Source organism: Aspergillus oryzae, chromosome 1 (genome assembly GCF_000184455.2).
Source record: "Aspergillus oryzae RIB40 DNA, chromosome 1".
In the NCBI taxonomy this organism is placed as follows: Eukaryota; Fungi; Ascomycota; class Eurotiomycetes; order Eurotiales; family Aspergillaceae; genus Aspergillus; species Aspergillus oryzae.
In genome coordinates, this window is record NC_036435.1 from 3,818,771 (window position 1) to 3,834,428 (window position 15,658).

Below are 15,658 nucleotides of genomic sequence, written 5' to 3' on the forward strand. Positions count from 1 at the left end.
TAATTGTACACTAACTACAGAATATCTTCAAACTTCTAGCCCATGATCTGCAGCTGATCGTCTGGAGGCCACCGAGTTTGCGCAAAGCTCAAGCATCGTTTAATACTTTGCAGATACTTGCGAGTGATCTCATCACTTAGAATATGAGCCTGTTGGTCGCTCTGGTGGAGCTTCTCTCGAGCTGATCGTTCGTGGATACCAACCATGGTTACACCGATGGGCCATGCTCTGTACGCCGTTAGCTATCTCAAGGTATAAAAATTAGTTGAAGGGGCCAACACGTACGCCTTTCCAATACTCAATCGTAGATAGGCATCATTTGCATCTACATATCTCCGCAGCTGGGCGTTGTGGACGATCTCGACAACATGCTCCAGTACTCTATCATCAACATCCACCTTCTCAAACTTTCGGAACAGCGGCTTCATGTTCTCCCGCGACTGGACCATGGCATTGTAGGCTTGCCGTCCCTGGAGACTCTGCTTGACAGATATATCTCGCTTCGCCAATGCAAGCTCCCATTCCCCTAGAACCATGTTGAAATACGACGCCAGCTGGCGGAACAAATACTTGCGACCTTCGGTATCCTTAGGGAGTGTCGTGGAGATCTTCATATCCTTCTCGGGGACCAGTTCCAGCGTCGTGGGAATAGGACCATCAGACAATTGCTGTTGAGGGGTGAGCGAACGCTCCACGAGTCGACGATACCGCCGTAAACGGCCGCGGTGTGTCTCTCCGAACAATCGAGCCGGTTCATCCATCTCACGCAGCTTCGTAACTAGTTCCTCGTCCGGAATGTCTTCTTCCTCATCCTTGTCCTTGTCCTCATCCTTTTCACTAGCAGGGGGCAACTCGGGCAATCCCAACCGCTTCCGTCGCTCTCGCTCCTGGGCCGCCTCTTCTTCTTCCCTCTTTTTCCGTGACTCTTCCGCTAGCCGTCGCTTTTTCTCTTCTCGCTCCTGGCGCCGTTCGGCCTCCTCCTCATCCAGTTTGCGCTTCTGAGCCATGCGCTCTTCTCGTTCACGTTGCGCCCGCTCCTGCTCCTCATTGTAGGCGGCAATCCTAGCGGCTTCTAATTCACTGCGACGAACATATTTCTTCTCTGGGGGGTTCGATGTATCTTTTTTGTCTGATGACGATGATCCGCCGCTTTTAGCTTTGGAGATCTCCTTGGACATCAACGCCGCGAAATCCATTTTGGTGGCTGCCGATATGGACAAAATCCAACCAGAAATTATTTAAATGAAATTGGGAAAGGCAACCAGATTGTAGCAAGGTTCTGTGACTAACAACAGCGCCAGTCGGTTGAGGAGGAAGCGGCAAAAGTTGGTTCTCGGGCGGAGGTTGAGAGGGCGGACTAGACTAGAAGCTCCTCGGCGGTCGAGCTTAAACTCGTGACAAAACCGGAGCTCTCCATTTAATTTCAACCGCAACAACTTCCGCTGAACATTCAATCCCTCAGTTAATATTCACTCATTGCTGTCCCCCATTGACGCCTGTGACGAAATAGACGCATACGCAAGGATACTATCTCCACATTCTCTTTCAGCTCCATTGAACGATCAATTGTTCCGTTTCATCGAACCACCAAACAAACGGCATCATGGCCGCCGCTCGAGATGCGCCGAAACCCCAAATCGACCGTCAGTCTACAACACCCTTCCATCTGAAGCTTTTCTACCGCATGAACAACTTCCACCACCTGTCAGACTTTGCTCCCCAGTCGTCGCCTGCATCATACGGGGGTCCTGTCAGCGGCCCCAATGCCATCCGGGCGCGCTCCCCTCCCCCGCCGCCGCTCCCTGCCCACCTTCAAATTTACACCTGGCAGTCCTGCTCACTGCGCGAGTTGTCACAGCTCCTCACATCCGCCTTGCCGTCACTACTACCGGACCCGCCCGTAGGGACGAGACTATGCTTTCGCCTCATTTACCCCGACACAAAGACCGCAGCACAAATGGGACCCGAGGCGCGAGGCCGATACCTTAGCAAGGACATAGGCAGTGTGGTGATTGGGCCAAGGGACAGCCCGTACCGCGATGAGAACGACGAAGAAAACAGTGCTCCTACGGGACCCCGGACCGGACCTCTACGGCTACAGGGTCACGACGCCGACAAAACACTACAAGACGTACGATTCGTGATCGGAGACTATGTCGACTGCGCGATTCTGCCGCCACTGGAGGACGGGTCGGTAGCACCTCCGATCACGGCCGGGAGGGGATCTATTGGTTCGGCTGTTGGTGGTGGTATGAGAGCATTCCGCGATAATGGGTTCGCAGGCCGGCCAGGTCGGGGAGGCCGAGGTGGCGGGGAACGCATTCCTGCAGGCGATTGGAGACGAGGAGAGAGGCTACCGGAAGGAGGGGGGCGTGGGAGGAGAGGATGGGGTCCTTATTAATTGAATTTCTATCTATTTTGTGTCTAATGGTCTCGGATTGTATTAGTTTCTGGAGTTGTGATCCTGAGGGATACCCGGTACTGAAAATCTAGCTGTTGTCTGATGTATGGCTCGGTGGTTTTCTATTCTGAAAGTGTAGTGTAATGCTTAAACTTGGTGACATATCTCACCTCAAGTATATATTTATATATATCCGCACATATCCTACTAAACACATTCCATTTACACTAGAGGCACCACAAGCGCATAACCCAAACTCTTCACCTACAATTCGAACCAAGTACCAAGAATAAAAAAGAAACAACAAGCGGTATATTCCGTAATAAATACACATCTAACGATGAGTGTCGTCATCCTCGACAAACCCTTCATTTTCATCCACCATCAAGCCAATCAACCGCAAAAAAACGATCAATCAAAATTCCTCAAGCGTATCTCCTCTCCTCTTCCCACGGAAGTCGTACTTGCCCTGTAACAAGGAAAACCCGTCAGTCCAAAACCATTCCATTCCCCAAGTTCGGCGAAGGAACCAGAATCAAACCCACCTCAGTCTTGTAGGCAATGTAGCCCAGCGTTCCGGGGATCACAGCCATGTAGAGAAACGAGAGCCAGGCATGGCGCGGGGTCCAGCGGAAGTACTTGTAGCGGTTTGCGTTGATCTCTGTTCGACACTATTAGTCTTGATCGTGGTCTTCTCGACAACCTCATGTTTCCAATCGTAGTATTAGACGGTAAAGCGCATCGCGAGAGTATAGAGTCCATCGCATTCCGTCGTTATATCATATCAAGATTGGTTTATTGGGTGTCGGGGGAGAAAACGAGGGGAGGATATGTACCGTAGTATTTCTGGAGGGCCGGGTCAAGGACCAGGGCTGGAATTAAAACGTATCAGTACCTTCTACAGCAATTGCAATCGAGGAAGAATACTCACACTTGCTAGGACCGGCCATGGTAGCGGTTGTGTAGGATGGACAGCGTTATCACTATCTTCGTCTTGAATTGGCTGAGCTTCGATTGGGTGAGGTGAGGTTCCCCGTGATGTCACGTGAATATATCAGCACTGCTTAGTAAGATTGTTTTGTGCATGGATGTGATTGGCTGGGCATGGCTGAACATGCAGTCATGCATTAACTTCTTCTTTATCCTAATTTGGGTATATCATGTCTATCCTACTAGTACCAGGAACTAATGTGCTAGACCATGCGGTGATCGGGAGATTGTCGGGAAAATGTCCAGATAATGAAGATGTTCAATCACCAAACTCGAAAATGGTCCTCTAGGAATTGGACTGCAAGACCCACTTCCGCCGATGACGCAGTTTCACAGGCGGACATGCCGAGGCAGATATGCTCTTTTTTGCTCGGTCGCTGCAATACGAGGAGATTATTCCAGTCGATCAGTCTAGATCTGCTCGGTATAAGAGTCCTGGCTTCTTGATATTGATCTTCGACCCGTATTTACCACGTCAGAAACGGTGCTCAGTGTCCTCGCATAGGATACCGTATTCGGTTCTGGTTTTATATCAACTCGGTCGCTTCTTGCTGGATCGACTCAACTCAAAGCAATATACCTTTGCCCTCGTACCAAAGCGTAGATATACGTCAAGATGACGGACGTAAACAAAGGCGCCAACATCACCCTCTACTGGTCCGTCTCCTTCCCTTCCTATGTACTAGCGATACATCAGAGCACACTAACAAGAGAAAACCTTACAGGCTGGAGCAATCCCGCTCCCAGCGCATCGTCTGGCTCTTCGAAGAACTAGGCCTCACCTACAACCTGAAGACCTTCAAGCGCACCTCGGAGATGCTGGCTCCCCCGGAGCTGAAAAAGATCCATCCACTGGGCAAATCGCCCGTCATCACCATTGAAACCGAGCAGTCAGAGAAACCGCTCGTGCTTGCCGAATCGGGTAATATCACCGAGTACCTATGCGACCATTTCGGCGGCGAGAAGCTCATCCCAAAGCGCTATCCCGAGGGCAAGGAGGGCGCTGTCGGCGGCGAGACGGAGGAATGGATGCGTTATCGGTATTTCATGCACTATGCTGAGGGTACTCTGATGCCGTTTTTGGTGTTTCAGTTGGTCATGGACCGTGAGTTTACCTTTCTTTCGTCTCTTTGGCTTGGTGTCTGTGGTTCGTGGCTGATGGTGTGGCTTAGGTATGAAGGATGCCCCTGTTCCGTTCTTCATCAAGCCCATCCCGAGGTTTGTTGCGTCAAAGGTTGAAGAGGCCTTCCTTTCTAGGAATATCTTTGGGAACTTTGATTTCCTTGAGGAGCGCTTGAAGACCGCCCCTGGTGGTGGACCGTATCTCTGCGGACAGCAGTTGACGGCTGCTGATATTATGATGAGCTTCCCTCTTATTGCGGCGTCGTTGAGATTGCCCCTGAAGGAGAAGTATCCCCATCTGGCTAAGTATGTGGAGATGATTCAGGCCGAGAAGGGCTACCAGAGGGCTGTGAAGAAGGTGGAGGAGATCGATGGGAAGTTCCAGGCTTCCTTGTGAGCTCGTTTTATGCTTCCTATGGGATTCTGTTGTATGACTCATATGGTGATGATGTTTTCGTATGTTCATACTTATGTTTATGATCGTGCTGTAGTGCTTAATTGATAATGTGCTTGATTCTGTATATTCGGAATTCAATATCAACATAAGTAGGGTATCAATCTAATTAGGTCCTCTGAGTGCTCAGATCAAATACCAACGCTGGTGGTATCGCTTGATTGTATTGCACCAGGCCGCCGTCCAACAGTATCCAGATGAATGCCCAATTTCTCCATCTCTCGTACATCCAGGAAACACCGGCCATCAAGCACCCACTTGGGTTCTTTCAGGTTGTAAGCAATGCGCGCCCACTCCAGCGGTTCGGCAGTTGCAGGTCGGCTGGATGTCGAGCGACAAGATGCACAATCAGCAGCACAATCCTCTTGTGGGACAAGACGGTAGGATATTCCATTGAATGTCCAAGTCTCCTCTTCTGGTTTGACAGGAGTCATAATGACCTCAGCTAGACTATCATATACCTCCTGGTCCGCTCTAGCAATAGATGACTGATAGGCCAACAACGAACGACCCCGAGGGTTAGTAGGAACATTGCGGAACTGATCACAGTCCGTCAAGACCAGAACTGCATGCGCCTGAGAACAGGCCAGATAAGGATCTGCAAGAACCTTCACTACACTATTCTTCTCTGTGTGAGTACCTAAAACCACCTCCAGCTCACGGAGGATATCCTCTTCCTGACAGTAAGGATCATAGATAGCGATCTCCATCGGCCGCTCCTCCATCAAAAGCCGGACCACATCAGCAGCCAAAGACTCACGCGTATCTCCCGTGTCTTTCTTAAATGCAAAGCCAAGACAGGCAATCTTACGACCATGCAAATTGCCCTCGAACCGATCAATCACCTTTCTGGCGAACCGGTTCCGCTGCATTACATTCATGACATTGACTTGATTCCAGTATTCTGCGACGTCGTCCAGCCCCAGGGACTCAGCCAGATAGGTCAAGCTGGCGATATCCTTGCGGAAGCACGATCCGCCGAACCCCAGACCGGCCTTGAGAAATTGGTGTCCAATGCGTGTGTCCATGCCCACTGCTTTAGCTACTTGATGGACCTCGGCGCCGGTCTTCTCGCAGATGGCGCTGATGGAGTTGATGCTGCTGATCCGCTGGGCGAGCATGGCGTTGGCTACTAGTTTGGATAGCTCTGATGACCAGGAGTTGATTTCGAGGATGCGCGATGCTGGCACCCAGGTGGAGTAGAGGCTTGTGAGCATAGCTGCTACACGACGACCTGCTGGTGTTCCTGACGATCCGATGAGGACGCGGTCTGGTTTGACGAGGTCGTCGATGGCTGAGCCTTCGGATAGGAATTCTGGGTTGGAGAGAACCTCGAAGGGGACTTCTGGTCGAAGGGTGGAGAACTATGATGAAGTTAGTATTTTTGCAGAATGGTCCAAGGCAGAATTTTCAAAGGCCCTGGAAATTTGTTGAGGGATACTGATCGCAAAGGATATGGAGAGCAAGGAGTAATAATACCATTTGTCGAATACGCTGAGCAGTGCCGCACGGCACCGTACTCTTCTCCACGATAACTGCGCCAGGTTTTGCGTGGAGCGCAATCTGTCGCACGGCCTCATCGACGGCTGTCATATCGGTAGCTTTTCCAGCGCCTAACCCAAAGGTCTTGGTGGGTGTGTTCACCGCAACGAAGACCATGTCAGCACGAGATATGCTACTAGCTGAGTCGCACGTAAAGAATAGGTTGGGCTTCCGCTTGGCGTCCCCTAAGATGGCTGCAATAGAAGCACTCGCTGTCACAAACTCTGCGCCGTCCCTCGCGACGCGGACAACGTTGTCCAGGCCTGGCTCATGGACTGGGGGATGTCGCGATTTCCATCTCTGAATGCGACGAGGGTCTCGGTCCACGACTTCGACTGCGATGGATGGGTTATGGAGCGCGAGGACTGCAGCGGTCGGCCCTCCTATGGACGGTTAGGGCCATGTATAATAGCACCTTGAGGGGATAATCGTGCAGCAGTGTATACGTACCTACATACCCCGCGCCCACGACGCAAACATTCTTGAACTGTCCCTCTGAGGATCTCCAAAGTGTAGCGACGCCGGGAATGTCGTGAACTCTTTGTTCGGAGCTGAGATTATAAGTGGCTGATGAAGATGGAAAGCTTGACGAGGCGAGCTCATCTCCTCTGGAGGCACCGAACAAAGGACTCGAAGCTGGAGTCGTAGGAGGTGTTGAGTCCTCATACAAACTCCCCTCCGAGGTGCCCAGTGGCGAAGACGGAATGTCCATCAGGTGTGTCTCCTTTTCCGCGAGCATTTGCGAGATCATGTCTAGTTTGCGGGCATGAGCCTTCTTGAATGAGATTATTAACAGGGATCAGAGCGTTTATACAGTCTATCATCGCACCTGGCCCTTCCTGGTCACCCGGTGGCCGAGGTAAACTAACATGGTTAATCGTTACATGTTTCCCGCAGGCTACTGGTCCTGCGAATACCTCCTACGAGCGTTTCCGGAACGCGATGAAGCAAGATAAGGGCTAACGGGCCTGCTGAGCGCAAAATATGTTTGTAGGGAGTTCCAAAGAGCTTGAAGAATTGGTGCACGGGGAAGAAAAGACGGAATGTCACTGGTGAAGGTTAATTTATACCGGCCACCCCACGTGCCCGCACGAAGCCCTCCTACACGAAGCTTGTCTTCAATTCTAAAGAATGAGCCCTCCATCCCGCAGGAGATCGTCAAATCAACTGGCCATCATGTGCTATCCATGGTTCCGTGTCATCTGCCATGAAGGCGATCTAATGCAAGATAAATGGTTCTATTAAACCATGGTATTGCCGCCTCTAATTCGTTGCAATACTGCAGTGCACAATGGCGTCGTTTACTTCCAAACCCGATGACTTTCCTAAAGTTCTCAAAGGAAGGCGTGTTCTGCTGACGACAGAGTCACTGGGACCTATTAATGGGGTTAGTCGGACGACGTTGAGCTTGGTGGAGTATCTCCGGCGCAACGGTGTCGATCTGGCTGTGGTCGCACCGCAGTATCAAGGCTTCCGCTACCAGGCACAGGACGCAGCAGATTGCCGGATACCGGGATATCCTCTGCCATACAATCCAGACCTGACGATAGTGTACCCCTTTCGCTTGGACACTGTCTACAAGCAAACCTTCCAGCCAGATATCCTTTACGTCGCAAGCCCAGCGTCTCTAGGCTTCCAGATCTTGCTGCAGACCCGTCAACTTCGAAAACCACCGACAGTGTTGCTTAACTACCAAACAGACCTCTCAGCATACAGTGAAATAATATTTCCGGCACCTCTGGACAGATTCGCGGTTTGGCTCTTGGCCACAGTGCAAGGGTTCCTGTTCAGCCATCCAGCTGTACACACCATCTTCTATCCTTGTTCGGCTGTATTGAACTACTTGAAAGATGCCGGCGCTCCTGTCGAGCGCACCGTTCGACTGGGACGTGGCGTTGATACCTCGTTGTTTAACCCCACACACCGTGACAATGCATATCGAAAGGAGATTGCCCCGGACGGAGAGATTATTCTCGTCTGCGTGTGTCGCCTTGCACCAGAGAAAGGATTCGAGTTCCTAGCAGAAGCGACAATTAAGCTAGCTGAACAAAAGATCCCATTCAAGCTGATGATTGTGGGAGGCAATCGTAACCCGGTCGTTGAAGCCCGAATCCACCGTCTTTTCGACGCGGTGAGAGAACATGTCATCTTCACGGGGTTCTTGACCGGACAACCTCTTGCACGTGCGTACGCCTCAGGCGATATCTTCCTCCATTGCTCGATCACCGAAACCTTTGGACTAGTTGTGCTGGAGGCAATGGCCAGCGGGCTACCCGTTATCGCCAGAGACCAAGGCGGCCCGTCAGATATTGTCCAACATCAAAAGACGGGATACCTGGTTCCTCCAAACGACATACGCAATTTTGTTGGCTTAGTACGAGACGTTTCCATCAATAGCCATTTACGGTCTGCCCTTTCTACGTCTGCTCGGAGGTATGCAGAAGAGACAACGTGGGAGAAGATCAACAACCGAGTGGCCTGGCAGATGGCCAACGCATTTGAGCAGCGTTCTGCCGAGGAAAGTCTGGGTGGTTCTGATGAACCTGTCGTGGCTAATTTCATGTTGCCAATTCTGGAGAAACTGCGCCTTACTCTCGCTGTTGGACTTGTGTACTTCATGTGGTTGATTGCTGTGGTTCCTTTGATTATTCATGGACAGCGGATTGTCCCTAGAGCGTTGGAATTGGTGCATAGTATGCCGGTCGTTGGGAGGTGTATTCGGTATCGCTCTAGGTGATGTACGTATAGAGGTTATAGAATCGATTCTATATTACTTTATCCTTTTATGTCAATGTTGGTAGATGGTATTGCCAAGTCATATATCAGGGGTCCAAGTTCCATGGTGAAACTCACTCCTTCCACCTATTTTTGGATCCACACTCGCCAGAGACACGTTCCGGGGTATTGCCGAACCAGCGAACCCACACCCAGATCATCTAATACCAAACGAATAAGCACTAGAGAGAGTGAACTAAGGGATGTTCCAGATTAGAGCGCTCAATCCAAGGTTAAAGAGCCCCTGGACCTGGCGTTTAATTTCCGATCGGCATGATTTCATAACCCTAATTTTGAGATCCGAATATCTACCAGGCTGGTTTTTGAGTCAGCGGGGCCGTTTCAATGTTCCCTTCTAAATGAGACCAGACAAATCAAATTGTATAGGTCGAATATTGTGACTTGATGCCAAAGGTTAGGTTAGGCTCTTAGGGACTGCTGGAAATGGTAGGCACGTCCCATTTTGTGGACTACCTACACGGAATGGACGGATCATGGACGTGGTTATATGTATCAGAGTTTATGTCCTTGACTCGAGAAAATTGAGTAGAAACCCTGCCACTTTTTAAGGTCATCCTGTTTCTGATATCGCATGATTGACATTCAAAGTAAGTATCATTCGAAGCTTTACTACTATGCACGTTACCTAACATTATCCTAAAGATGCGTCGAGCTGGTCTTGCTTCATTCGTACTGCAGTCACTAGTCCTCCACACGAACGCTGTTCCGAGTACCCAGTCAGATACATATGTGTCTCGAGTGGATGCGCGCGGTTTTGGAGACGCATCATTCGACTACATTGTTGTCGGTGGCGGCACTGGTGGAAATGTCATTGCCACTCGACTGGCGCAGAAGTCATTGAAGGTTGCCCTGGTTGAGGCTGGTGGATTGTATCAATTGGAATCAGTCGCTGCGGTTCCTGCGGCGGACGTTCTTCCTGTCGGATCGGATCCCAATACCAAAGCTCTCCATGACTGGGGGTTTGTGGCAGAGAAAGTTGCCGGGGCTAATGGGCGATCGATCCATTATGCGCGGGGGAAATGCTTGGGTGGCTCGTATGCATTTGTTTTCTACGAAGGGTTTGCCGAAGTTAACTGATTGGAACTGTACAGATCCGCCATGAATTTTATGATTTACCAACGGTCAGCCAATTCTAATATGAGAATGTCCGACTCGAGCTAATGCAATATCAGACCGACGCGCGAATCGATGGAACAATGGGCCACAGCTGTCAATGATAGCAGCTACACCTTCGACCAGGTTCTACCATACTACAAGAAAAGTGTACACTTCACACCACCAAACACAAAGACGCGCTTCGCAAATGCGACGACCGGTTTCGATGCAGCCGCGTATGACGCCCAAGGCGGTCCTCTCGAAGTATCGTACGCCAACTATGCGATGCCCTTTTCAACCTGGATGAGCCGCGGGATGGAGGCGATTGGGATCAACGAGACCCAGGAATTCAATCATGGGACTTTAATGGGTGCGCAGTATTGCGCTTCGACGATAAGCCCGAAAGACCAGCTCCGGAGCAGCTCCCAGGCTTCGTTCCTGGCATCCATCAAAGCGCCCTCCCTAACTACGTACTCGAATACCCTGGCTAAGAAGGTGCTCTTTGACAAGAACAAAAAGGCCACTGGAGTTCGGGTTAAAGGCCTGCTGGGAAACACCTTCACCCTGAACGCAAAGAAAGAAGTGATCATTTCTGCAGGCGCTTTCCAGTCCCCGCAGCTCTTGATGGTCTCTGGAATCGGACCGAGAGATACTCTAGAGCAACACCATATTGAGGTACTTGCTGATCGACCAGGTGTTGGACGGAATATGTGGGATCATCCATTCTTTGCACCTTCATACCGGGTTACTGTGGATACTTTCACTAAGATCGCGACGAATTTGCTAAATCTCGTCAAAGACTTTTTGAATTCCTCCATCATGAAAACAGGACCTCTGACGAACCCGGTTGCGGATTATTCGGCGAGGGAGAAGATCCCTGATAGCCTGCGGTCCCAGTTCACTAGCCAGACGCTGAAGGACTTGGCCACTTTTACAAGTGATTGGCCGGAAGCTGAGGTATTCTGATCTATTGCTGCGTCTAGACTTTTGGTATTTTCTAACATTCTTGATACAGTATATCTCCGGCGCAGGCTACATGGGCACGGTCTCCAACCTCCTCACAGACCAACCCAAAGACGGGTACCAATACGCTTCCATGCTGGGTGTGCTCATCACCCCGACATCGCGAGGCAATATCACACTAAAATCAGCCGATACTTCCGACCTACCCATCATCAATCCCAACTGGCTCGATACGAAGTCCGATCAGGAAGTCGCAGTGGCCATGTTCAAGCGTATCCGCCAGGCATTCCAGAGCGAAGCCATGGCCCCCGCTGTCATAGGAGAGGAGTATCATCCCGGGAAACGGGTGCAAACTGACGAACAGATCCTGGAATATATTAAAGACAATGTGATGACGCTCTGGCATGCCGCTTGTACCTGTAAGATGGGCACTTCTGATGATGAAATGGCGGTGGTTGATAGCCAGGCCCGGGTGTATGGCGTTGAGGGGGTTCGGGTTGTGGATGCCAGTGCTTTTCCATTCCTCCCTCTGGGACATCCTCAGTCGTCTGTTTGTAAGTTTTGGTATTATTGGTATGGGCTGGATAATGGCTAATGGGTTACAGATATGTTGGCGGAGAAGATCTCCGATCTTATCATCAATGGATCGAGTTGATTCTATGAGATGGCTTGTCAATATTCTAATTGTTATTAATTTTCTTCATAATATATGGTTATACAGCATTCATGTCATTATATCCCATGCTTGCCAGCGAAGGTAGTGAAAATTGTGTTTCCATTTTCTAGACATTCATTCTCCGAGAACAGTCATGGCAAAGATATCTTTGGAGATTGGATTTTGCAATGTCTATAGTATTGTTAAAAATGGCGCAATATCTGACGCAGTTCTAGTCAACGATGCGTCATAATATCGATCGCTTTAAAGCAATAATCATACCATTTGCCTTTAATTCAACGCTGCTTCTGAAACGTACGATTTCGCGTCTATCGACGTTGCATTCTATCTAACGTTGCACCACCGAGATAGATGCGCATAATACAGCAAAGCCACTCGGATATCCACATTTGCTAGAAAGATTCGAGTACGAGTCGATAGCCCTCCGCAGTTCAGGCTGTACACTCCAGTCTCGAATCCAGGAAGTGGATCCAGCCGAAGTAATATTTAGGAGAAAGAGTGTGGCTAATTCCCATTCATGGTATTTCAAGCGACTTAACGGAGTAACTCTAGGTACCAGTGCCGGGAAGAAAACCAAGGCTCTAACATGTCAACGCGTCTACTCGGGCCATGAACATGGTTCCTGGGTGGTGGCAGTGCTCCTTAGCAACGAGCTACCTCCGTAAGCGAAAATTGACGGGTCGAGCCGAGGAATATCTGAATCAGTTTGTCGTGTCGATCAAACACACTCGTCTGATCGATAGGCGTGAATTTTCTGCCGCTAACGCCGAAGGTCAAACTTCAATCTTTGCTGCCTAATGGAGAGAGTCTCGAATGAACGGGACGAGAGGATGGACAAGCTTTGTTAGACTCGGACACTGCGGAACCCATTCACGGAGTCCGCGTGGCCCGTCGTTCGGTACCTTTTCTCTTTTGGTGGATCTGGACGTTGGAATACCTCGGTGAGGATGAACCATTGGGTCTTTCCGAGGGGTTTGATAGGGTAATCGGTGGAAGATGCCCTAAGTAGAAAAAACAAGGGAAAAAAAAAAAAAAAAAAAAAAAAACGGGAAAAATGGAGGCCAGTGTCAGGTCAAAGACTTTCAATGGCTATAAATACTTCCAAACCAAGAAAAGAGCAATACCTCTCCAATCAGATTGAGGCTAGTCGCTCCACTCGGACTCGGAAGTTGCAGAGACCAACCAATGGAGATGGAAACCGGCCCTCCTCATGCATCGAAAGAGGTGGAAGATTGGGAAACATGCATAAGTCGGTGATACCAATCGAATCTACTTAAAGTCGTGGATCGACTGAGAGGCTTTCCTTTGACCTCTACTCGGATCCGCATCCCATCGCGAACTCACCATCGGTCCATAAATTGTATATACTGACGACGAAATTATGTGCTGACAACTCCAGTTCACTTATTCACCTCAAAGGACGCCTTTACTCCGTGTTACACCCTCTACTTTCCATATCCGACACATCCGACCATCATGGCGATTCCAACCGCCGGTGTCATCGTCATCGTCATTGTCGCCTGTCTGGCCGTCACGTCGCTGGGCGCTGCCATGTGGAAACAAGTCTATCCCACCGACCATTCGGCGCATCGATACAATTATTCTCGTGAACAGGAGCTATATATGCGGTCGGTGCGATTGAAAAATGTGGGGGGTCTTCGACAAGAGTCGCGCACGAAGGAACCCACGCCGAGGGATCTCGAATCGGCTGTTTGTACGTGGCTTGCTTTTACTATGCAAAACCCCTTCCATTGCGAGCGTCTGGGCTAATGGTCTTTGGTTGTGATTTAGATACCGAAGATGGCTCCTCGCGGTTTTGAGTCGCTTTGACAGTCGCCCTGTGTCCACTGTCATGGTGGAATGTATTATGTGAATATGATTATCGCTTCTGTTGCGGCGTTGGCTGGCGTTGATTTGGATATATCCTGGGCTTGAAGATCTGCAAAACTCCTTTCTTTCTTTGTTTTTTTCTCGTTGTACACTTATGGAGCTCTTTATCGGGAGGGCACTATTTGCTCTGATATAGAGCACCTTGCCATGATGCAACATGTATTTGGCTGTCCCATCGATCTCGACATGATAAAACTAGTTGGGAATCACAGATATTACCAGAATATTTGTCTTGGGAAATGAATAGACCTGGGCGAAACAGCTTTTGCATGCCATCTGATCGCCCTGGTAGATATATCCGGAAACGATAAACTTTATGTGCCAGATTTTGTCAGCCAAGTTTCAACGCGATGGATATGTTTTCAAAAACCCATAATTCTGTACAGTCTCACCACCCTCTAATTCCCAGCTCCAATGCTCATAACGATACTCATGCCGAGGGCATTTTAAATGTGATGTAACACGAAGCGCACAATTTGTGGTTAAGCACGCCCCACAAGGTTCCCAAGGCGTCATGGGTCCATACTCATAGCTCAACTCATCCTCCTCGGTCGGAGAGAGGTGAAGTAACCGCCACACGTCAGGTCTCGAGATATATGCAGGGTCGCCCCAGGTATACGGACCTGAACCTGCATCATCAATAAAGCTTTGAGGGGCGCCAGTCCAAGGAAAGGCAATTGAGTCAAGAGGCGGCCTGCCTCTCCTTACCTTTTCAAGAAGTTTATGACCTATACCGCTCACGGCTGCTCCAATCCAAAGTGCAGCCACACTTGGCCGGCGAATGGCCCCGAGCAAAGTGGAAGGACGCCCGCCTACACAATCGGCAAGAGAATCTGTGTAACGCATAATGGCACTACTTCCTTGCATCTCAATAAGCTGGGCAGAAAGTATATAACACCAACCAATTGCAAGGATCCCTAGATAATTAGGACCTGTGGCATTCTCGGCCGTCATACCGATCCAATGGCTGAAGACTTTTCCACAAAAGCTATATGGAATAGTACTCGCGGTACCGATTTGCACCAAGGCAGGTTTCGTCCTTTCCTTTTTAACCGCCTCGCAGTCCGAGTTTCCTATCAGTCTCCATGTGGAGGACGCTTCTGAGCAAAGCGCGAAGATTGCGGTAGTACCCAAAGGGCGCACAAATTGTGCTTTCAACCGGCACGGAAATCTTGGGATCTTGTGAAGGGCATGCTGGGGATTTGCAAATTCTGGCACCAAGCCATGGTCTAAATAGGCATAAGCGACTGATGCGATGTGATACCAGTATGCTCGGCTCTTTTCCAGCGCAGTCTCCTCTTGCTCTTTGGATGGCTGGAGGACGTCGTTGTTTCCAACGATCTGTCATTGCTGACTTAGCATGTGGGTACATCGTAATAGTACTGATTTCTGTACTTTACACCTTGTGGAGCTGCGACATAGCGGAGACAATGACAGCGTCAGGTACAGAGCTGTCTTTCAAGGGATGGGAGTGAAAATATAAAATTTAGAACCCTAATGTGGGGAACAAGCCTTCTCTCAACAACAACAACAACAACAACACAAGCACTACTAATATCCTCTATTCTATATACACGTTGTAATGTATCATATGATGTCGAATTATAAAGCTTACATGAAATTAACTAGTTCTGAGGTTATCATTATCTAATATTAATAGTAGAATGCTTCCCCCTCAATCTTGGCAAAAATGCAGACGCTAATCGATAAAGACGGCAAGATAGAGACA

The 15,658-nt window shown here is 49.6% G+C and overlaps 6 protein-coding genes across 6 annotated transcripts; 4 read left to right on the forward strand and 2 right to left on the reverse strand.

Moving 5' to 3' along the window:
- Positions 1 to 35: 35 nt before the first annotated feature.
- AO090005000976 (mRNA splicing protein PRP18) lies at positions 36 to 1,196 on the reverse strand (the record flags this gene model as incomplete). The annotated part of the gene is made up of 2 exons (XM_001817920.3): positions 36 to 228; positions 286 to 1,196. 2 exons carry the CDS (start codon positions 1,194 to 1,196, stop codon positions 36 to 38), a joined length of 1,104 nt encoding a protein of 367 aa, XP_001817972.1.
- Positions 1,197 to 1,603: 407 nt separating this feature from the next.
- Positions 1,604 to 2,401, forward strand: AO090005000975 (SAP18 family protein; the record flags this gene model as incomplete). Its single annotated transcript, XM_023233800.1, has 1 exon — positions 1,604 to 2,401. One exon carries the CDS (start codon positions 1,604 to 1,606, stop codon positions 2,399 to 2,401), a length of 798 nt encoding a protein of 265 aa, XP_023089177.1.
- Positions 2,402 to 4,007: 1,606 nt separating this feature from the next.
- On the forward strand, positions 4,008 to 4,910 carry AO090005000973 (glutathione S-transferase; the record flags this gene model as incomplete). Its single annotated transcript, XM_001817918.3, has 3 exons — positions 4,008 to 4,048; positions 4,117 to 4,496; positions 4,564 to 4,910. 3 exons carry the CDS (start codon positions 4,008 to 4,010, stop codon positions 4,908 to 4,910), a joined length of 768 nt encoding a protein of 255 aa, XP_001817970.1.
- A 188-nt stretch (positions 4,911 to 5,098) lies between these two features.
- On the reverse strand, positions 5,099 to 7,248 carry ugd1 (UDP-glucose dehydrogenase; the record flags this gene model as incomplete). Its single annotated transcript, XM_001817917.3, has 3 exons — positions 5,099 to 6,331; positions 6,447 to 6,892; positions 6,960 to 7,248. The coding sequence occupies 3 exons, from the start codon at positions 7,246 to 7,248 to the stop codon at positions 5,099 to 5,101; spliced, it is 1,968 nt and encodes a 655-aa protein (XP_001817969.3).
- Positions 7,249 to 7,800: 552 nt separating this feature from the next.
- AO090005000971 (glycosyltransferase family 4 protein) lies at positions 7,801 to 9,246 on the forward strand (the record flags this gene model as incomplete). Its single annotated transcript, XM_001817916.1, has 1 exon — positions 7,801 to 9,246. One exon carries the CDS (start codon positions 7,801 to 7,803, stop codon positions 9,244 to 9,246), a length of 1,446 nt encoding a protein of 481 aa, XP_001817968.1.
- A 701-nt stretch (positions 9,247 to 9,947) lies between these two features.
- AO090005000970 (GMC family oxidoreductase) lies at positions 9,948 to 12,018 on the forward strand (the record flags this gene model as incomplete). The annotated part of the gene is made up of 5 exons (XM_001817915.1): positions 9,948 to 10,339; positions 10,397 to 10,426; positions 10,478 to 11,357; positions 11,416 to 11,917; positions 11,969 to 12,018. 5 exons carry the CDS (start codon positions 9,948 to 9,950, stop codon positions 12,016 to 12,018), a joined length of 1,854 nt encoding a protein of 617 aa, XP_001817967.1.
- Positions 12,019 to 15,658: the final 3,640 nt, after the last annotated feature.